Raw genomic sequence first — 24,220 nt, 5'->3', positions numbered from 1 at the left:
TCTGATGAGAGAACAAATAAGAACTCTATTTGAACGTGGAGAACAACTATCTTGTAACTAAGGAATAAGAGTCAGAGCAGTTCCTTAATGATCCAAACTGGAAAAACAAGAAAACATATATTCTAATATGAACAATGAGGTCCTGTATATACCTAGAATGGATGAGTTACCTAGTAAGGCCATTCTCAAATAAAATCACAATGCTTTTTCATTAAAAAGAAATCTTTATTGTAATTCTCAGACTAGTGTGCAAAAATATGGTTTTTTTCTGGCATGTTTACAAAAAGAACGCAAGTTAAAAGAAGTTTGCAGTCATATGAATGTGCAGTTGTTGTCAGAGACTTTACATGAAGCAAATATACAAATGGTTACCATTTCTGTCTATAGTATGTACAGGAGAATATTATATTCTTGCCATGATATTTAGCACTTTGCAGAGAATGGCTATTTATTGTAAGCATCAACATTCATTACTGTATTTAAGTTAAATCTGGAAGCATTTTAAAATAATCTTGATGTATAAAATTTTCAGATTCATAAGAATAATTAAGTAGTTTTCTACGCAGTCTTTAAGGCACATATTTCTAACCATATTTCATTTTGGTCCATCTTATTTCTGACATTGACTATCCAGGTATACGAGAGATGGGTTTCTTATAAATATCCTTATCATGTCTATAGACCTCAACAACGTGTATTGTACTCACTGTATGTATTGGAACATTATGTTCTGGCAGTAATTGTTTCATAGCTGTACTATTGCTTGTGTTGAACTTGGGCTGACAGTCGTTTTCTCTGCAACACGCAGAAACTGCGATGTCCCTAGTCTGTTCTTGATGGAATCTGCAAGTAAGAAGGCAAAAGTTATTTGGGTGTCACTTGCTTTAGCAGAGTCAGAACTTTCAATTCCATTTTATTTGCTCATCAAGCATTCACCAAACAATTTGTGCTGTGCTATATGGACTCCTTGCTCTAGCATTAAAACAGTGGGCAGTGATGGGGCAAATAATTGTCTCTCAGCTGATGCTGGGACAGTTGCATAATTGTGAAGGAGGCACAGCTTGAAGACAACTGGTACCTGCCGGTGTAACTTTTTGAATTTTGTTGCAGTTTTGTTAACTGCCTTCTGACCTCTCATGGTAGTTGCCTACACAGTGGGATTGATTCTCAGGTATCCGCAAGTCCCTTTACACTGTTCTGGAAACATGAAGTAGCCTTAAAATGGGCATAAATTACAGTTACACTCACTCATTGGCTCTTTACTCTCATGGAGCAGCGTAAAGGGGCCTTAGGGTAAAGGAGCATAAAGGCTGGCTGACACAAGGAAATTGTATCAGTCTCACTATTTCAGTTGGGCCAAGGGGGGACTTTTTACTGATCTAGTTAGACTGGTACAAGCCCCAGCGTGGATGCAGCTATACTGGTACAAAGGTGCCTTACACTGGTAGAGTTTAGTCCCCTTCCCAAATGGGAATAAGCTATCCCAGTATCAGCACTTTTCTGCTGGTCCCTACATGGAGGGGTAGGGGGTTGTACAGCTTTCAGGTGCAGAGCGATCTCTCTGCTTGCATCCTAATACAGGCACCGGAGTCCCCGGGCAGCAGACAGGAAAGGGAATCTGCATGGGTTAATGCTGCCAGTATCAGCTCCGCCTAGGACACCTGCTCGGATACCCGCTCATGGGCTGAGGAGGAGACTGCCATGGAGCACAGCAGCTTTCCCTGCTCCACTAACCGCTAGCTCTCGTCCTGTCTCTAAAACATCATCCGCCCCCTTCCAGATGGAGATAATGCAGAAGGGCTTCTATGAAGCTCATGGCTCGGAATGGTACCAAGGAGACAGCATTCCCCCCTTCTATGCAAGCAGTGGATGTTGACCCACCATAGGTAGGGCCCTACCAAATTCACTGCTGTGAAAAATGCATCATGGACCGTGAAATCTGATCTCCCCCATGAAATCTTGCTATTGTAGGGGAGAGCAGATTTCACAGAGCTGGGCAGCTGGAGAGCAGCAACTGCTGGCTGAGAGCCCCGCTCGGAAGGCGGGATTGCCACTAGCAGCAGCGCAGAGGTGAGGGCGGCATAGTATGGCATGCTGGCAGTGACACAGCCTTCAGAGCTGGGCATCTGACAAGCAGCTGCCTTCCGGCCTCCCAGCTTTGAAGGCAGCAGCACAGAAATAAGGGTGGCAATACCATGACCACCCTGCAATAGCCTTGCGCTCCTGCCCCCCATGACACTGTTTTGGGTTGGGACCCACCACGGTTACACCACCGTGAAATTTCAGATTTAAATATATGAAACAGTGAAATTTATGATTTTTTAAATCCTATGATTGTGAAATTGACCAAAATGGACCGTGAATTTGGTAGGGCCCTAGCAACAGGGTTCCCTCAGCACATGAGCAGACCAAACCCTCTTGCCCCACCTCTGCATGGATTCCCTTGTGCTAGAGGGCTAACTACCCCTTGTAAATTCCACCTCCCCACACACACTTGAAAGGCAGGATTTGTTTTTCACCCTATTTATTTTTCAAAACCATGCATAGGGAAATGACAAAAAGGTTCTGCTTATTAACATGAAAGATCCCTTTCCTGATTTTCAAGCAGCAGTGACTTTCCTTCACCTCCTGTAAACCAGGGCAAGCACTTCAGAAAATCTTTCTGAAGCACATCAGAGATGGAGCCGTTGCTCTGAAAACACCACCACCCTTCCGCTGAGTTAAGTGTGTGTATCAAAAGAGGAAATAAGCTTTCCACGGCAGGAAGTATGGCTGGGGTGTGGAGATTACTTACCCGTGCAAGAACGAAGTGCTACAAAAATACAAGATTCAAACGCTGATACTGCATGCTGCTGCAGAATATAAAATTGTAAAGACTTCCACGGGCATTTCGAGAACTTGATCAGAAAAAAAGCAGTTACTGGAAGCATCACAATGGGGGCACCATATGTTGCCAAGGACATATGCTTTTTGTAGTGCCAGCAACTCCACTCAATGCTCTTGAGGTGATAGGAAGTAGTTACAAGAGAAAACAATCTCATCAAAACAGCAAGTACAGAGGAGGAGAAGGAAAAAGGCCAGAGGGAGAAGGAAGAAAGTAACAGAGTTTGGGATGGGAGAAGAGGAAAGGAACTCTGTAAAATGTACCGTTGTCTGCAAGTTGTTGCATGGAGTGCAGAATGCTTGTATTTGCAAGACCTGTCAAGGGACCATGTTAACACCGCAGCAAAGAGCTTTCAAAACAAGCTATTTTTGGCCTTTGTGCATTTAATGTAGAGCTTACTTTTGCAGCTGATCCCACTGTGAAGCTATTCTATAAAGCTTTGTGTGGGGATTTAGCAGCTGCAGCCTGCCTCCCATGGAGGTCGTTGGGAGCTGCACCACTAAAGCCCTGTGATTTAAAAAAATTTCCCTGAAGACTGTAGTTAGTTCATCACTGCCCACCACCTGGTTATTCTACAGGGACAACACCTGAGCCCATTTCACTCAGTAGCAAACTCCCATTGACTTCAGCCAGACTAGGAATTGGCCTTCAATGATTATGTAGTCATTCTCCACTAGTAGATGCTTTGAGTGGAAAAGTGGAGTGCAACCAAATACCGGAGCATTAGCCGCTGCCTCTCTAGAGGTGTCCTACTAATGTTAAAAATGTACATATCCTGAAGGAAAATGCTCGTAGTGCATTGGACTAAATCCTGCAGTCCTTGCAAAAGCCAGTGGGATCAGTGAAGTCAGTGGGCATTTTGCCTGAGTAGAGGCTGCAGGACTGGGCTCAGCATTAACAAGAGTTACAGGCATGTGCATCAGGTAGAGACTGATTCCTGTGAATTTATACTGATCTATGAAACATGAGTTTCACTTTGTACTTTTGTTCACTGGTGCTCCCTCCATTGTGTGCAAGCAGCATAACATGGGTGACCCCCTTTTGTACTTTAACATTGCTTCATTCCAGTCATAGAATCATAGAATATCAGGGTTGGAAGGGACCTCAGGAGGTCATCTAGTCCAACCCCCTGCTCAAAGCAGGACCAATCCCCAATTTTTGCCCCAGATCCCTAAATGGCCCCCTCAAGAATTGAACTCACAACCCTGGGTTTAGCAGGCCAATGCTCAAACCACTGAGCTATCCCCCCAGCTGGAATATTCCAAAGCCTCTTGGGTATGTCTACACTGCAATTAGACACCAGTGTGGCCTGTGCCAGCTGACTCGGGCTTGTGGGGCTCAGGCTAAGGGGCTGTTGGATCCCACCTCGCAGGGTCCTAGAGCCCAAGCACGAATGTGTACGCTGAAATTACACAGCCTCTTAGCATGAACCCCGCAAGCGCAAGTTCAGCCGGCTTGGCCCAGCCATAGGGTTTTAAATGCAACATAGACATATACTTAGTGAGTGACTTGGGCGCATAACACCTGCTCATCTTAGCGCTCACTTGAAAATAACACCAAACACGGTAACACTAGGTACTGATGCTCTCACATGGCCATGTTTGACTTTAAATTTGGAAAGGACAGGTGCAGAGGTTTCATTTGCCTGTGGGTTTTGTTGTTGTTGTTCTCTTCTCAAATCTATTTCTAGTATAATATAAAACAAACAGGCAGCACATGCTACAGCTCCTGAACAATATTAGAAAAAACAAGATTATGCCGTCCACGGGGCTGGTGTAATGGGGGGGGGGGGAGGGAAATAGACAAAGCCTATACCAGTAGAAAAGAGTAATATACAGAAGCATGCCTCAATGGCTGTTTGAACGAATTCTCCTTTGTGAGAGTTGAGAATTGTTCCTAGCTGCAGGGGATGAGAGGGCTAATAGGGCCTCCTTGCAATGAGAGAACTCAAGCACAGTGGGACATCATAAGTACATTTTGTATTTCCTGTCTGGTTTTGGCAACGATGTGATTTCTAATGGAAGCTGGCGGAACTTTTCTCTTGTTTTATGTCAGGTGACTTTGCGTTGATAATAATGGAGCCATTATGAAAACAATAATGGAACCTTTTCTGAAATACAGATACATACACACACAGAGCATTAGTTGCAACAGTATATTAAGGCAAGGAAGAAAGTTAATATAATTTAGCAAATATATATCTAGCACTTTTCACATGGTGAGTGCTTTACCATTGTTACAAGGTAGGGGATGTTATCTTCTCCCTTTTACAGCTAGAAAACTGAGGCAGGAAGGGGGAGTGAGTTCCCACGATCACATAGGGCATCATTGTCAAAGCTATAACCAGCACTCTGGAGACCCTGATTCCTAGGTCCATGTTCAAACCCTGACTAGCCCATGCCTCTCTCTGAAGGCATAACCATATTGGGGGTTGGAAGTGGACAGGGGAAAAGAATAGTATATATTTTGGGGCATTCCCAGATTTGAGCTAAAAATCACATACCCCTTTTCCCAGTCGTCCCAAGACTGTATTTGGATTGGATAGGATTTGATTTGAAGTGCCCCATTTGGGGCCATACTGTTGGATTTAGCCACTGACCCACATTGGGGGGTGGAGCGGTGCAGAACGACATCACCCCCGCTGGGGGAGCACTGGCTGGGATGTTGCAGCCTACTTCCCCCAATGTTCCTGGCCAAGTCTATAGGATGGTAATGGAAAAAAGAGGGGACATAGGTCTGCCTCCTCCTCTTTATGATCATTTGGGCCAAGAAAACCATCCCTGCACTCCCCAGACTGCTGTTGTCTGTAGATCTTGCACCCACTTTGCTTCCTCCCCCTGCCCACCTTTGTAAGGGCCAGAGACAATCTGTTCTTTGCCTTCATACTAAAACTCTCATGGCTAAATCCTACTATGGCTGGTTCAGTGAGGGGGGTGGTATTCATCCAGCTCTAGACTCTAGGATGTCCAGATCCACAATAATATGCATAATATTAACATGCATACCATTAAGGGGGCATTTCTACCCTGCCTCTCTTCTAGAGCTTAAATACTCAGCTGTCAATTTCCTCTCTCTCTTAACATCAGTGGATCTGACTCAACATCTGCTGCATGGAAGCAGCTATCACTGGCTTTAAGGGGTGTACTGATCACATGCAGCAGTTGCGGAAGGAGGGCCATAGATTTTTAAATGACAGTGAAGCCCAGTTAAGTTACACACCAAGCTCTAAGAGGTCATTTTAGTTGTGCAAGTATCCTTGACTTTTTAAAAGAAATGTTCAGCCCAGTATCATGCATCACAGTTCCAGAGTAACTGCCCCAGTGTTCCCCCTCCATGGTCACCCACTTAAAGGTTTCCAGCTCTCAGACATCACCTCTCCTGAGGGAAGACCTGCATCTCACTCCTTTCCAACCAGGGTTTTTAAGGCTGCACAGCTCCCTTATCTGCATTGCGATACGTCCAGCAAGCGAGTGCCTGTGCTTTGCTTTCTCTCCACGGGCTACAGCAGTGTATTGCCAGCAGTTACAAGTTACCACACAGCTGCTCCTAAGCAAACACATTTATTCCTAAGGTAAAAGCATTACAGAAAAAGTATATAAAGACAATAAAAGAACCTATACGCATATTAGACAGCTTACCAGAGGTCACCCCCAACTCCAACATGGGATTCTGGTAGGTGTCAGTCCTTCAAACCCTACAAGTGGGTTTTCCCTGTTCTTACACGTTCATATCAGTCTTTAAAATCAGGAACCAGATTGAAGGCCCTGAGTCAGTTTAAGCATGGGCTTAAAAGACCTTGGTCTCTGAAGAGTCCAGTTTGAACCAGAACATGCGAGCCTTCCCAGGAGGCACTGTGAGGGGTTGTCATCCCTGGGGTGCAGTCTGGGACTGGGGTACCACTGAGCCCCCTGACCCATCAGTCTGGGCTCCCTCTCACACTGTACTGCTGTGACAAGCTGCAGAGTCCTCCAGCCTGCACTTTCACCAGCATACATACAGGCAGGGACGCACCTACCTGCAGTTACATGCAGGCTCTCTGACCAGCTGTTGCATAGGAAGGCTACAGCTAATGCAACTCCCAGCTCCTCAGGCATACCCCCCCTCTGGAGTATAAACCCAAAATTATACCATCTAGCACCGCACAGAGAACTATACAGTGTAAGCTCATAAAATTCGCCCCCTCCCTCAATGTAGAGAGGAATATGCAACAGCCTTTGCCCCTGAGTTATGATTCCCACACACTACACTCCAACTCACTAGGTTTAGATAAAGCAAAAACAAGTTTATTAACTACAAAGGATAGATTGTGAGTGATTATAAGTGATAGCAAACAGATCAAAGCGGATTACCTAGCAAATAAACAAAAAACACAAACTAAGCTTAATATACTACATAGATTGGGTGTGAATAGCAGACCCATCCTAAGAGATGATACAAGCAGGCTGCAGATTTTTAAGTGACAAGCTGCACTTTCTTTACAGCTTGTAATCCCTAGGTGTTTCATTCACAGGCTAGAAATCCCATTAGCCTGGGTCTAGCACTTCCCCCAGTTCAGTCTTTGTTCCTCAGGTGTTTCCAGGAACCTTCTTGTGGAGGGAGTGAAGAACACCAGATGATGTCACTCCCTGCCTTATATAGCCTTTGCACATGGCGGGAACCCTTTGTTCACACAGCTTGGTTCCCAGACCAGTCTGTGGAAAAATACTGACATCCCAAGATGGAATCGAGAGACATGTGGTCTCATCACATGTCCTTGTTGAGTCATAGCAGCCATTACTCGGAGGCTGTCTGTAGCTTTCATAATAAGGCTCACTAGGTGGGAGATAAGCTTCTCCTAAGACCTATGCTTTTTTCCTAATGGCTCATTGCCCTGACTAGGCCCTTCCCCACCCACTGTCTAGACTGAAAGCATCTTGTCTAGTGGGTGCTACCCAGGCGTAACTAAATTTGAAATACAGATACATAGTCAATATTCATAACTTCAGATACAAAAGTGATATATGCATACAAATAGAATAATCATATTCAGCAAATTATAACTTTTCAAATGACATCTCACGTGACTCATCTTGCATAAAATACATCATAATCATGTCATAATCATATCATAATAGTAGCACTGTGAAGAATATGTGGTGCAGCGTCACAGACAGTACCTCACTCAAGATGTTATAACCCAAGTGATTTGCCTTAACCATCTCCTACTGTTTTTACTTCCTGGAGGAGCTGTGGTAGCTCTCTCCCTGGGAAGTGCATACAATCCCTGGCCTACAATGATACAGAAACCATTCTTACACTTAATACAAGATAGTCTCCCATAGATATTGCAGGAAGTTGCCCTGTCACATATTTACATAACTCTCCTAGGCCAGGTCTACACTATAAACTTACATCAATATAACTATGTAGCTCAGGGGTATGAAAAATCCATCCAGTGCAGACACCACTATGTCGACAGGAGGGCTTCTTCTATTGACGTAGCTACTGCCTCTCACGGATTAACTACACCAATGGGAGAAGCTCTTCCATTTGCACATTTGCGTCTTCACTAAAGCACTACAACGGCGCAGCCCGGCCCCGAGTTACAGGCAGTTGTATCAACCAGTCATGTGCTACCTGTAGCCATTTCACTGCACAGTCCCTGTAATAGAAGATTAAGCATATAAAGTGACAACATTACTTGTTTTGTTTTATTAGCATGGCATCCAATTGTGCATCTCCTCACACAGCCATGTGTGATGACCTCCCTGCCAATTAAGTGCTGCCTTGCAAGTAGGCAAGAGAGAGTAGCTGTGGGCAGACATGTAATTTGCATTCACATGACTCCAGCGGTCCCAGAATTGTGCAAATGGCATCTAGCGGCTGCATCACCCTCTCAAAGTGACTAAGGGTCTGCAGGACCAAACCCTTTGAATTGACATTTATACCTTAATAGAAGTGAAATATGGCCAAGTTCTGAGTGCTGTGGGAAGCATAACTTGGAACGTCCTGACTTTCATAGATTCCAAAGCCAGAAGGAACCATTGTGATCATCTAGTCTGACCTCCTGTATAACATAGGCCATAGAACTTCCTCAAAATAATTCCTAGAGCAGATCTTTTAGAAAGACATCCAATCTTGATTTTAAAATTGTCTGTAATGGACAATCCACCATGACACTTTGCCAAATGTTCCAATGGTTAATTACTCCATTGTTAAAAATATACACCTTATTTCCACTCTGAATTTGTCTAGCTCCAACTTCCAGCCATTAGATCATGTTGTACTTTTCTCTGCTAGATTGAAGAGCCCATTGTTAAATATTTGTTCCCCATGTAGCTACTTACAGACTGTAATCAAGTCACCCCTTAACCTTTTCTTTGTTAAATTAAATAGATTGAGCTCCTTCAGTTTATCCTTACAAGGCATGTTCTCTAGTCCTCTATTCTGTCTCATGATTCTTCTATGAACCCTCTCCACCAATTTATCAACATCCTTCTTGTATTGTGGGGACCAAAACTGGACACAGGATTCCAGCAGCGGTCACACCAGTGCCAAATAAAGAGGTAAAATAACCTCTCCACTCTTATTCAAAATTCCCCTGTTTATATATCCCAGGATCGCACCAGCTCTTTTGGTCACAGCATCACACTAGGAACTCACGTTCAGCTGATTATCCACCATGACCCCTAAATCTTTTTCAGAGTCACTGCTTCCCAGGATGCAGTTCCCCATCCTGTAGGTATGGCCTAGATTCTTTGTTCCCAGATGTATATATTTACTTTTAGCCATATATTACACCCGGTTTGCTTGCACCCAATTAACCATGCAATCCACATTTCTCTGACTTAGTGACCTGTCCTGTTCATTATTTACCACTCTCCCAATTTTTATGTCATTTGCACACATTATCCGTGATGATTGTATCTTTTCTTCCAGGTTATTGATAAAATTGTTAAATAGCATAGGCCCAAGAACTGATCCCTGTGGGACTCGTCTGGAAATACACTGTTTGATAGTGACTCCCTGTTTACAGTTACATTATGAAGCAGTCTGTAATCCATTTAATATGTGCCATGTTAACTTTACATGGTTCTAGTTTTTTTTTTAATCAAAATGTTGTGCAGTACCAAGTCAAACGCCTTAGAGAACTCTAAGTATATCACATCAACACTATTACCTTTATCAAGCACACTTGCAATCTCAGAAAAAAAATCAAGTTAGTTTGACTAGATCTGTTTTCCATATACCTATCTTAATTTGCATTAACTACATTATCCTTCTTTAAGCCTTTATTGAGTCCCATATCAGCTGCTTCATTATCTTGCCCAGGATCGATGTCAGGCTGATGGATCTATAATTACCCAGGTCATCCCATTTATCCTTTTTAAAAATTGGCCCAACATTAGTTTTCTTTCAAAACTTCCCCAGTGTTCCAAGACTTATTGAAAATCAGCATTAACAGTCTAGCGAGCTCATCAGCCAGTTCTTTTCAGACTCTTGGATGCAAGTTATCTGGACCTGCTGATTTAAAAAATGTCTTACTTTAGTAGCTTCTGTTTAATGTTCTCCAGAGATACTAATGGAATAGAAAAAGAATGTTATCACAATATGATGAGATTATATCATCTGCTTTTCAACCAATACATAACAGAAATATTTATTGAACACTTAGGTCTTTTCAGCATTATTATTGATAATTCTGCCCTTTCCACCTAGTAACGGACCAATATAATTGTCAGCATTCCTTTTATTCCTAATATATTTTTTAAAACCCCTCCTTATTGTCCTTAACTCTGTTGGCCATAGATGTCTCCTGGTGTCCCTTGGCTTCCCTTATCACATTTCTACAGTTCCTATCTACTTATTTATATTCATTAGTACCAAATTACCCTTTCTTCTATTTGTTATATATTCTATTTTTTTTATAGTTACCTTTACCTCCCCTATAAACCAGTTTGGGTTTTTTTTGTTTTTGGGGTTTTTTTACAAGTATAGCCTTCTTCTTCAGTTGTGGTTTTCTGGACATCTAATAAGGTATTCTTAAATGATTCCCAATTATCATTCACATTTTTCTGATTAAATTCTTCCTCCCAGCTGATTTGGCTCATAATTGTTTTCAGCTTTTGTGGGTGTAAAATCGCCAATGTATTATCTGAATGCAAAACAGCACCCGGACAAGCCTGTTCATGTGGAAAAACACTGGAGATTTTTTTTGTATTTTCAGATAATGGGGGGAAAGGGATGGACTCCTTCAGACTCCCCCAAATAAGCCATCCTTGAACTCACCACGGAGAGACATTTCAGACCAAATGATCTAAAAGCAGAGCCTGAGAAGAGGGGCCCGATTCTGCACCCACACAAAGGGCTGCATTCTCAGGTGAGCTGAGGTAGGGAGGGCAGAGGTGGCAGTAGGACCCCCTTCTGCTCACCCAGTCTTGGGAGCAATTGGAGGCCGGTTCAGCCCCTGGCAGAGCTTAAGAGCAGCAGCATTCAGGCCATGCCCCAATACCCAATATACCACCTTTGTGGAGGGTGTAGGACGGGGGGGTGGGTGGTGGTGAAACTAAGCCAGGTAGACTGACTTTACACCACCAGAGGCTTCCTTTACATTAGAGGAATCCGCAGCTGTCCCTTTAGAGCAGCATTAAGGGGATTTAGCTTGGGGCAAGGATCTGGCTCTATCTAATTCAATGGAAACTGGATCAGACCCTTAGAATGCAATTGCCCTTTCAGCCATACCTGTGGGGACACTACAGTTATCCTGTAAGAAAGGGCATGTAGTAATGAAAACACAGACACAGTGTTAACTCCAGCAGCACTTCCTGGCATTGCTGAAATCTCTTCAGGGCAGATTGGCCTTCCGGGATCTCTTGCAGTCTGGCGGTAAATTGCTACTAACTGTACAACATTTGCCCCATTTGATTTTCCATCAATAGACTTTCCATCTTGATAACCTTCTATTGTTGAGGTTTTAGCCTCATTTTGTGTCTTTTGTTATGCTCTGCTTATTTTTTTTCCTACTATCAAATCTTTAGATCAGTTTAGCTCCTAGCACAGGAAGAAACACCTTCTCTTCTCTTGCTGTGGTAAATCTGCACACCATGCTTTCCTGCATCTGTAAAGATCTCTCAGCCATGCTGCCCCTTACCTTAGCATTCTGGCCTCTGGCTTTCCAGTTTCCTGGCCTTTCCTCTCACCCTTTATACAAGGCACAGGGCAGTAGAGAACCTGGCCCTTTACAAAAAAAAAAGAGGAGTACTTGTGGCACCTTAGAGACTAGCAAATTGATTAGAGCATAAGCTTTCATGGCTAAAACCCACTTCATCAGATGCATGCAGTGGAAAATACAGTAGGAAGATATATATACATACATGCACACACACACACAGAGAGAACATGAAAAAATGGGTGTTGCCATACAAACTATAACAAGAGTGATCAATTAAGGTGAGCTATTACCAGCAGGAGAAAAAAACCCTTTTGTAGTAATAATCAGGATGGCCCATTTCCAATAGCTGACAAGAAGGCGTGAGTAACAGTAGGCCACTATGGATGTAGAAGCCCTCTACACCAACATTCCACACAAAGATAGACTACAAGCCGTCAGGAACAGTATCCCCAATAATGTCACAGCAAACCTGGTGGCTGAACTTTGTGACTTTGTCCTCACCCATAACTATTTCACATTTGGGGACAATGTATACCTTCAAATCAGCGGCACTGCTATGCGTACCCGCATGGCCCCACAGTATGCCAACATTTTTATGGCTGACTTAGAACAACGCTTCCTCAGCTCTCGTCCCGTAATGTCCCTACTCTACTTGCGCTACACTGATGACATCTTCATCATCTGGACCCATGGAAAAGAAGCCCTTGAGGAATTCCACTATGATTTCAACAATTTCCATCTCACCATCAACCTCAGCCTGGACCAGTCCACACAAGAGATCCACTTCCTGGACAGTGCTAATAAGCGATGGTCACATAAACACCACCCTATACCGGAAACCTACTGACCGCTGTACTTACCTACATGCCTCCAGCTTTCATCCAGACCACACCACACGATCCATTGTCTACAGCCAAGCTCTAAGATACAACCACATTTGCTCCAACCCCTCAGACAGAGACAAACACCTACAAAGTCTCTATCAAATGTTCTTACAACTACAATACCCACCTGCTGAAGTGAAGAAACAGACTGACAGAGCCAGAAGAGTACCCAGAAGTCACCTACTACAGGACAGGCCCAACAAAGAAAGTAATAGAATGCCACTAGCCGTCACCTTCAGCCCCAAACTAAAACCTCTCCAGCGCATCATCAAGGATCTACAACCTATCCTGAAGGACGACCCATCATTCTCACAGATCTTGGGAGACAGGCCAGTCCTTGCTTATAGACAGCACCCCAACCTGAAGCAAATACTCACCAGCAACCACACACCACACAACAAAAACACTAACCCCGCAACCTATCCTTGCAACAAAGCTTGTTGCCAACTCTGTCCATATATCTATTCAGGGGACACCATCATAGGACCTCATCACATCAGCCACAATACAAGAGGCTCGTTCACGTGCACATCTACCAGTGTGATATATGCCATCATGTGCCAGCAATGCCCCTCTGCCATGTACATTGGCCAAACTGGACAGACTCTACGTAAAAGAAGAAATGGACACAAATCAGACGTCAAAAATTATAACATTCAAAAACCAGTCAGAGAACACTTCAATCTCTTTGGTCACTCGATTACAGACCTAAAAGTGGCAATTCTTCAACAAAAAAACTTCAGAAACAGATTCCAATGAGAGACTGCTGAATTGGAATTAAATTTGCAAACTGGACACAATTAACTTAGGCTTGAATAAAGACTGGGAGTGGATGGGTCATTACATAAAGTAAAACTATTTCCCTATGCTTATTCCGGCCCCCACCCCCACAGTTACTCACACTTTCTTGTCAACTGTTGGAAATGGGCCATCCTGATTATCATTACAAAAGGTTTTTTTCTCCTGCTGATAATAGCTCGCCTTAATTGATCACTCTCGTTATAGTGTGTGTGACATTACCCATTTTTTGATGTTCTCTGTGTGTATTATATCTATATCTATTATATCTATATCTATGTATAGATATATCTTCCTACTGTATTTTCCACTGCATGCAGCTGATGAAGTGGGTTTTAGCCCATGAAAGCTTAAGCTCAAATAAATTTGTTTGTCTCTAAGGTGCCACAAGTCCTCCTCGTTCTTTTTGCGGATACAGACTAACACGGCTACCACTCTGAAACCTGGCCCTTTACAACTCTATGTAAGCGGAAGAGAGAGCATAGCTGGGATTTCTGCGTGGGCAAATGTTGGGAACTCATTTCACTGATTTTGCTTCATCACTTATTACACATTTGCTTCAAAATTCCCAAGCACATCTTGTTTTTCTGCAGTCATTTCTCTTGGACATCTTTTTATTGGATATTGCTTATCTGCTTTTCCCTTACTACACTGATAATGCGTACTGACTGACACGCTGTAGTTGGAAAGGACCCAAGACCAAATTTCATGATCTTTGAGAGACAAGCACTAAAAATAACTTCTGTGGGTGTACATCAATCTGTTGCCCAGCTGCAGATATTTTGGCTTGGTAATATGTACCAGCTGCAGTGGGTGTCTAATAGGAGGACTTCCAAGTGTAGTCATAGACATCGGCTTTTTCATTTCACTTGACTCACTCCTGCAGTCAGTTCAGCTAACTGGTGACAACAGTACATCTGAAAACAAGCAAGGGAGCTGTATAAAAGAATCCACCTCGAACTCCAAACACTCCAAATTTCCTAGTTTGAGTTTTTGGGTTGTTGTCAATGTTTCTACACAAATGCAGCATTTCCTCCAAAAGTGTTCATGTTAGGAAAAAAAAAAACCCATTATATTTAATTGCAGCTCCTTGGGATGCATTGCTTACTGGGTGGACTGGATTATGTCACATGACACTTCTTCAGAGGGGCTGATTAGCTGAGTCTAACCCAAAAGGGTGAGCAGAAGCAATCTGGGCTTGTCTCCTCAAGTCTGAAGGAGAGAGATAGCAGATATGCTTCTTAAAGGTGATAGAAGGCAGCTGGTCTGCTGTGATCTTCAAAAAATCCCTGAAGAGGGGAGAAAGCAGGCCACCAGTCAAAGCTCTTTCCTTGTCGAGGAAGGGGCTATCCCAGGGGATAAAATGGGGGGACATGTGCTGAAAGTGAGGGAAATGGAGGCTTCCTGTAGTTTGGATATTTCATACCATAATCTGGATATTAATGCAAACTGACTTCCCAACTGGTGCAGGCTCTCCTAGTTCTAATTGTATCGGTTTTTCCAGTGGTGGGGCTAGTGGATGGCATGCTCCTGGTTTGGTGGTGGCAAGGCACACACAGCAGGGTGTTCTGAGTTTACTGGATATTTTCATATGCACAGGGAGGATGGTTTACGGTGTACCCTAGTTACTGTAGTGAGTTTCCTATCGTAGTGCCAGGTTATGCATGTTTATTAGTTGATTCTCCTTGAAATTCCTAGAAGAATGGCTGGAATCATTTAAAAGAGGTGAAGGAGAGTGTTGTTTCAGTTTGGCAATCACAAATGAACCAAGGAAATTTCTCCCTCTTCCTACAAGCTGTGAATCCAAGGCCAAAATAATTTGCTTTGTCCTAGCTCTAGTTTGTATTCAGCTGAACAACATCTGTAATTGACTGCTCCTTTATAGGTGGCCACACAGCTATGCTTGGGTGGAGGGAAGTGGTTTCATTTTTCCTTTTGGTTCCCATTACTTTAATATGATCTCTCACTGACACTCACTTTAATCTCTCAGATATCTTTGTCACCCTGCAGTGGAGACGGCCAGCTTTTATTAAACTTCCCTTTGCTAATATTCAGGCTTCTGCCTGTCCATGTGTGGTGCGTAGCTTGCATGGCTCACCTGCAGAGTCATACTTTTCTAGCATCTATAAAACAGCCAGCAGGGATCCTGGCTGTGGATGAAGGGGGAACGTTGGTCTAAAGGTGTTATCTCCCTGGGGCTGTTATTCTGGAGTAAGGTAGAGTGTGAATTTAAAGGGGAATAGGAGTACTTGTGGCACCTTAGAGACTAACCAATTTATCTGAGCATAAGCTTTTGTGAGCTACAGCTCACTTCATCGGATGCATACTGTGGAAACTGCAGAAGACATTATATACACAGAGACCATGAAACAATACCTCCTCCCACCCCACTCTCCTGCTGGTAATAGCTTATCTAAAGTGATCACTCTCCTTACAATGTGTATGATAATCAAGTTGGGCCATTTCCAGCACAATTCCAGGTTTTCTCACTCTCTGCCCCCCCCCCCCCCCCCACAAACTCACTCTCCTGCTGGTAATAGCCCATCCAAAGTGACCACTCTCTTTACAATGTGTATGATAATCAAGGTGGGCCATTTCCAGCACAAATCCAGGTTTTCTCACCCCCCCCCTCAAAACACACACACACAAACTCACTCTCCTGCTGGTAATAGCTTATCCAATGTGACCACTCTCCCTACAATGTGCATGATAATCAAGGTGGGCCATTTCCAGCACAAATCCAGGTTTTCTCACCCCCCACCCCCACACACACACAAACTCACTCTCCTGCTGGCAATAGCTCATCCAAACTGACCACTCTCCTTACAATGTGTATGATAATCAAGGTGGGCCATTTCCAGCATAAATCCAAGTTTAACCAGAACATCTGGGGGGGGGGGGGTAGGAAAAAACAAGGGGAAATAGGCTACCTTGCATAATGACTTAGCCACTCCCAGTCTCTATTTAAGCCTAAATTAATAGTATCCAATTTGCAAATGAATTCCAATTCAGCAGTTTCTCGCTAGAGTCTGGATTTGAAGTTTTTTTGTTGTAAGATAGCGACCTTCATGTCTGTAATTGCGTAACCAGAGAGATTGAAGTGTTCTCCGACTGGTTTATGAATGTTATAATTCTTGACATCTGATTTGTGTCCATTTATTCTTTTGCGTAGAGACTGTCCAGTTTGACCAATGTACATGGCAGGGGGCATTGCTGGCACATGATGGCATATATCACATTGGTGGATGTGCAGGTGAACGAGCCTCTGATAGTGTGGCTGATGTTATTAGGCCCTGTGATGGTGTCCCCTGAAGAGATATGTGGGCACAGTTGGCAACGGGCTTTGTTGCAAGGATAGGTTCCTGGGTTAGTGGTTCTGTTGTGTGGTATGTGGTTGCTGGTGAGTATTTGCTTCAGGTTGGGGGGCTGTCTGTAGGCAAGGACTGGCCTGTCTCCCAAGATTTGTGAGAGTGTTGGGTCATCCTTCAGGATAGGTTGTAGATCCTTAATAATGCGTTGGAGGGGTTTTAGTTGGGAGCTGAAGGTGACGGCTAGCGGGCGTTCTGTTATTTTCTTTGTTAGGCCTGTCCTGTAGTAGGTGACTTCTGGGAACTCTTCTGGCTCTATCAATCTGTTTCTTCACTTCCGCAGGTGGGTACTGTAGTTGTAAGAATGCTTGATAGAGATCTTGTAGGTGTTTCTCTCTGTCTGAGGGGTTGGAGCAAATGCGGTTGTATCGCAGAGCTTGGCTGTAGACAATGGATCATGTGGTGTGGTCAGGGTGAAAGCTGGAGGCATGTAGGTAGGAATAGCGGTCAGTAGGTTTCCAGTATAGGGTGGTGTTTATGTGACCATTGTTTATTAGCACGGTAGTGTCCAGGAAGTGGATCTCTTGTGTGGACTGGACCAGGCTGAGGTTGATGGTGGGATGGAAATTGTTGAAATCATGGTGGAATTCCTCAAGGGCTTCATTTCCATGGGTCCAGATGATGAAGATGTCATCAATATAGCGCAAGTAGAGTAGGGGCGCTAGGGGACAAGAGCTGAGGAAGCGTTGTTCTAAATCAGCCATAAAAATGTTGGCATACTGTGGGGCCATGAGGGTACCCATAGCAGTGCCGCTGATCTGAAGGTATACATTGTCCCCAAATGTAAAATAGTTATGGGTGAGGACAAAGTCACAAAGTTCAGCCACCAGGTTAGCCGTGACATTATCGGGGATAGTGTTCTTGACGGCTTGTAGTCCATCTTTGTGTGGAATGTTGGTGTAGAGGGCTTCTACATCCATAGTGGCCAAGATGGTGTTATCAGGAAGATCACCGATGGATTGTAGTTTCCTCAGGAATAGCGATTGAAGAATAACACCACGAGTGGAGACTAACTCTGGAACAGCTAATCTGGTCAATTTCCCTGTGCAGATAAGCCCTAACTACCTCTGCTTCTGCCTTTGCATCACAGGTGCACACACCTTTTGCTGTTTGTATGGGCATCTCTCCTCTCCTTGGACGGATGACCTTGTACTCCTCGCTATAGGTGCTGTTGAGGTTCACTGACATTGTTTGGGCTGTGTGCATGGCACAGGGCCACACTCCTTCCCCCATGTCTTCATCCAAGGTAAAGTATCCCTTTTCACTGTGCTCCCTGTTATACACCATTAACACACTCTCTCCTTCCTACATCCCCTATCATCAAATCCTGAGAAAACAAACTTTTTAGTCCCTTCTTATGTGGCACATCCTCCCTGTAAGTGGCTGTAAATTATTCAGGCACTAGTCAGTCATTGGAATATTACAAGAGACTGGTCATGTTGCCAACATATGGAGCTTAGTGGCATGTGGCTTTATCAAAATAAGTATTAGTAACCACCACACTGTTGCTTTCTTCCAAATAGCAGCTGGATGGCACAGATGGCAATTGCTAACATGCACCTCACATTGAATCACATGCTGATCTCACCTACGTATGTGCATCTCTCCCATCGCTTCTGTGTGACTTGCTCACGTGTATCCAAGGTCAGAAAGTGGCTCCTTCCATGTACAGTGGTCACCATTAAAGTCAGCAGCTGCCAACCCACACTACACAGTTGTCACACTGATTTCCTATTCCAAGCATAGGCAAAAACTGTGGGATCACTCTGACAAAAGCTTGATACTGACTTGCTCAAAGTTATGTCAAAAACGATAAAAAAAGGTCTATTCTGTCAAATATCAACGGGGGGGGGTTACTTTTTTTTCTTAAACTATTTTTGCTCCTAGATCTAAATATAGAACACACAATCTTTCAAAGAAATTTCAAAAAAGACAGAAAACACTGTGTGTACTGCATGTGCACACAGAGGTGCGTACTTTTGTGTGTGTGCCTCACTGTGTGACAAATTCCCACGGCAGCTTGCAACACTGCAGTTCTGTAGTGTAGACAGGGCTTCGGCATGCTGTTACCGATCTTTGTTGGCGTGTACAAACATCTGCCTCAGATTTTTCATGCTGTTAGCCTGACTGGGATGAGAGAGCCACAAATCACACCTGGAGTTGCAGCTAGCAAGAGATGTTAAGAGTAACAAGAAGGATTGCTTCAGGTATGTTAGCAACAAGAAGAAAGTCAAGGGAAGTGTGGGCCCCTTACTGAATGAGAGAGGCAACCTAGTGACAGAGGATGTGGAAAAAGCTAATGTACTCAATGCTTTTTTTGCGACTGTCTTCACGAACAAGGTCAGTTCCCAGACTACTGCAATGGGCAGCACAACATGGGGAGGAGGTGACCAGCCCTCTGTGGAGACAGAAGTGGTTCGGGACTATTTAGAAAAGCTGGACGAGCACAAGTCCATGGGGCCAGATGCGCTGCATCCGAGAGTGCTAAAGGAGTTGGCAGATGTGATTGCAGAGCCATTGGCCATGATCTTTGAAAACTCATGGCGATCGGGGGAAGTCCCGGACGACTGGAAAAAGGCTAATGTAGTGCCCATCTTTAAACAAGGGAAGGAGGAGGATCCTGGGAACTACAGGCCAGTCAGCCTCACCTCAGTCCCTGGAAAAATCATGGAGCAGGTCCTCAAGGAATCAATTCTGAAGCGCTTAGAGGAGAGGAAAGTGATCAGGAACAGTCAGCATAGATTCACCAAGGGCAAGTCGTGCCTGACTAATCTAATTGCCTTCTATGACGAGATAACTGGCTCTGTGGATGAGGGGAAAGTGGTGGACGTGTTGTTCCTTGACTTTAGCAAAGCTTTTGACACAGTCTCCCACAGTATTCTTGCCAGCAAGTTAAAGAAGTATGGGCTGTATGAATGGACTATAAGGTGAATAGAAAGTTGGCTAGATTGTCGGGCTCAACGGGTAGTGATCAATGGCTCCATGTCTAGTTGGCAGCCAGTATCAAATGGAGTGCCCCAAGGGTCGGTCCTCGGGCTGGTTTTGTTCAATATCTTCCTAAATGATCTGGAGGATGGTGTGGATTGCTCCCTCAGCAAGTTTGCAGATGACACTGAACTGGGAGGAGAGGTAGATACACTGGAGGGTAGAGATAGGGTACAGAGGGACCTAGACAAATTGGAGGACGGGGCCAAAATAAATCTGATGACGTTCAACAAGGACAAGTGCAGAGTCCTGCACTTAGGACGGAAGAATCCCATGCACCGCTACAGACTAGGGATCGAATGGCTCGGCAGCAGTTCTGCGGAAAAGGACCTAGGGGTGTCAGTGGACGAGAAGCTGGATATGAGTCAACAGCGTGCCCTTGTTGCCAAGAAGGCCAATGGCATTTTGGGATGTATACGTAGGGGCATTGCCAGCAGATTGAGGGACGTGATCGTTCCCCTCTACTGGGCATTGGTGAGGCCTCATCTGGAGTACTGTGTCCAGTTTTGGGCCCCACACTACAAGGAGGATGTGGAAAAATTGGAAAGAGTCCAGTGGAGGGCAACAAAAATGATTAGGGGACTGGAACACCTGATTTATGAGGAGAGGCTGAGGGAACTGGGATTGTTTAGTCTGCGGAAGAGAAGAATGAGGGGGGATTTGATAGCTGCTTTCAACTACCTGAAAGGGGGTTCCAAAGAGGATGGATCTAGACTGTTCTCAGTGGTAGCTGATGACAGAACAAGGAGTAACGGTCTCAAGTTGAAGTGGGGGAGGTTTAGGTTGGATATTAGGAAAAACTTTTTCACTAGGAAGGTGGTGAAACACTGGAATGCGTTACCTAGGGAGGTGGTAGAATCTCCTTCCTTAGATATTTTTAAGGTTAGGCTTGACAAAGCCCTGCCTGGGATGATTTAGTTGGGGATTGGTCCTGCTTTGAGCAGGGGTTGGACTAGATGACCTCCTGAGGTCCCTTCCAACCCTGATATTCTATGATTCTATGATTCTAAGAATGCTTTTAATAGTCAGAAATAGGCTAAAGATATACTCAAGAGGTGTGGGAAGTGTCTTAAAGAAGGTGCTTTCTACCTCCCAGATACTTTAGCTGTTTGCAGTGTTCTTGGAGCCACGTTGGTCCCACTGTTTAGAGAGATAAGGTGGGTGAGGTAACATGTTTTATTAGACCAATGTGTGTTGGTGAGAGAGACACCAACAGAAGTTGGTCCAATAAAACATATTACCTCACCCTTGCCTCTCAAAGGCTATGTCTGTACTGGAATAAAAGACCCATGGCACAGCTGTGGCTGGCCCAACTCAGCTGACTCAGGTTGCAGGGCTAAAAATAGCCATGTAGATGTTTGGGCTCAGTCTGAAGCCGAGATTCTGGGACGCTCACTTGAGTCCAAACATCGACACAGCAATTTTGCAGCCCGAGCCCCGCAAGCCCCTCAGCTGACCTGGGCCAGCCAGTGGTGTTTAACTGCTATATAGATATACCCTATGATACATATCATGCAAAGGAGCAACTACTGTGATAGGAATTCTTTTCTCCAAAGAAAGTCAATTCTATCATAAAACTTGTATAAATCTCCAAGGCTCCAATACTCTTCCCTCAGATAAGCATATGCCTCATCTCTCAGATTCTCTGGGAGGGAACCACTTCCTTTTGTTATCTCACATAAAAAACCAACACACAAACATTCTCCAGCAGGGGGGAAAATTCATGCAACTTGTGATCCATTGAGGGTCTATGTGTTGTGTGGCTTGGTCATGAACAAGAGCAGGGAAACCCCAAACAATGAGCCATGTTTTTTAAGCATAATTCCTCACTGGAAACAATGGGAAATTCTGATTTACAATCAAAGGCCAGATGTTGCCATTAAGAGGACGTTTTCTCAGGGAATAAAGTCAATTACTCCAATGATCTCAAAAAGGTAAACGTGACTTTGTTTGGATTTGCTTTCACTTTGTCCCTGAGCTTCGCAATTTCCTGCACTTAGGCTTGAATGCCCATGGCGACTGATGCACTGGCAGGAAATAGCCCAAAATGAAAGTTGCCCAAGTGTGTATTTGCATTATATACAGAAAGGAAACAATGGGGAAAGCTATTATCTCATTTGGGGTCTTTAATGTTCACCCATCCTATAATACATCAGACAGCTTCCGTTTGCACTTACCTATCCATCCTTTGATACTGCCTGGCTGTTAACAGTAAGCTGTGGTTAGGATGATGAATAAGATGTGACTCTGTCTAATTCATTATACAACAAATAAACCTTCAAAGTGACACATAAAGCTGGCATATCATTTGTCATATTCAAGGTTCATTTGCCACATAATTCATTAGGCAATTCCCTCATCTCATCCAATGCACACAGATCCATTTACTAGCATTAAACTGTAGAAATCTATAGCTTTAATAACATTTTATGGAACGGAGAATATAAATGTACCACTGTAAGTACTTATACAAAAGTTGGTTTGGTTTGCATTGTTAAAAGGTCATGCTCATCCCTACAGTAACTCCAGGATAGAGTCTTAGGCAATGTTCATAACTGCCCAAACTCAGACAAATGCTTTCCTGTTCCATTTAGAAGAAACAGCCTTTCTGAACCTGAGTGGTCATTTGAAACAACCAGGCTTTTAGCTCAAACCTGGAGATTTTGATACAACTGAAATCTAGTTGATTTTTTGTAATATCTGAATAACTAGTCCACATGTGCTGGATGCATGTTGTCTCTGCATCAGTGAAATACAGTGGAAACTTGATTATCTGAATCCTGATTAACCTGCACTCTGTCATCCAAAGGTAGGATACATCTGCCAGTATTTGCTTTCAGCACATTAGGTTTACTAAAAAGAAAAGGAGTACTTGTGGCACCTTAGAGACTAACCAATTTATTTGAGCATAAGCTTTCGTGAGCTACAGCTCACTTCATCGGATGCATACTGTGGAAAGTGTAGAAGATCTTTTATACACACAAAGCATGAAAAAATACCTCCCCCCACCCCACTCTCCTGCTAGCAATAGCTTATCTAAAGTGATCACTCTCCTTACAGTGTGTATGATAATCAAGTTGGGCCATTTCCAGCACAAATCCAGGTTTTCTCACCACCACCACCACCCCCACACACAAACCCACTCTCCCACTGGTAATAGCTTATCTAAAGTGACCACTCTCCTTACAATGTGTATGATAAGATTATCATACACATTGTAAGGAGAGTGATCACGTTAGATAAGCTATTGCCAGCAGGAGAGTGGGGTGGGAGGAGGTATTTTTTCATGCTTTGTGTGTATAAAAGATCTTCTACACTTTCCACAGTATGCATCCGATGAAGTGAGCTGTAGCTCACGAAAGCTTATGCTCAAATAAATTGGTTAGTCTCTAAGGTGCCACAAGTACTCCTTTTCTTTTTGCGAATACAGACTAACACGGCTGTTACTGTGAAACCTGTCATTAAGTTTACTATGTGGAAAGGTTGCAGAGTTCATAAGCCTTCCCAGCCCTTTGTTTTCTTCTGCAAAGTTTATAAACTCTCCACTTTCTTAATGAACTAACAAACTCATTTTCAGACCTTATAAAAGCTGTTTTTCTGAACCTTTGCATGTCCAGTTGACTTGTATATTCCCTGTTACATTCAGTTAAGGAAGGAGGTGCAGTATTTTGTAAATAGAATAAAAGATTTTTCTCCATAGAGTGGCTTAGATAAGAATTTCTAAGGTGCTGGTAGCTCCAATGGAGAAATAACCTTTATATTTAGGAACTGCTGGATTTTACATTTTATTTTAAAACATTCTAAAAGCAGATTGTGTTTTTACCCTGCGTTAACACTCCAGCATACGTAGCTATTCAAAATGACAAATTAGTTCTTAATCCTTTTGAAGAGCTGGTTTAAGAGTATAGTCACCATTATAATTAGCTTTAGAAGTCTTTCTGAACCCCACCAGATCTAAAAATTGATTAAACAGCCATCAGACTTTTGTTTAAATGCACCACTTAAATATAAATTTCTAGCTGTGGAATGGAAGGTGTTTTATAAGCTGTATAAAATTGCTTTCTACAGGTAACCATTACAAATCATAGATATTGCTGTAAGCAAAGTCTGTAAAGTGAGCAGTGAATTAACAGTAAACAGGAACTGTAAT

General features: G+C 43.5%; 1 protein-coding gene across 2 annotated transcripts in view; it reads right to left on the bottom strand.

Annotated features, from left to right (window-relative positions):
* Positions 1-255: 255 nt before the first annotated feature.
* Positions 256-24,220, bottom strand: part of SUSD3 (sushi domain containing 3) — a 52,382-nt gene continuing 28,417 nt past the window's right edge. Inside the window, exon 5 of one of the 2 annotated variants that reach the window (XM_084634730.1) lies at positions 256-843. In XM_084634730.1, the coding sequence (XP_084490856.1) occupies positions 627-843 (217 nt within the window). In that variant the 3' untranslated portion in view covers positions 256-626. Of the gene's footprint in view, positions 844-7,291; positions 8,526-24,220 lie in introns of those variants that run through there. The other variant, XM_084634731.1, reaches the window with a different exon arrangement.

The sequence above is a fragment of the Lepidochelys olivacea genome (genome assembly GCF_965140295.1).
Source record: "Lepidochelys olivacea isolate rLepOli2 genome assembly, chromosome: 7".
Lineage (NCBI taxonomy): Eukaryota > Metazoa > Chordata > Testudines > Cheloniidae > Lepidochelys > Lepidochelys olivacea.
The sequence above is the reverse complement of the archived record's forward strand: the minus strand, read 5'-3'. Positions and strand labels throughout refer to the sequence as shown.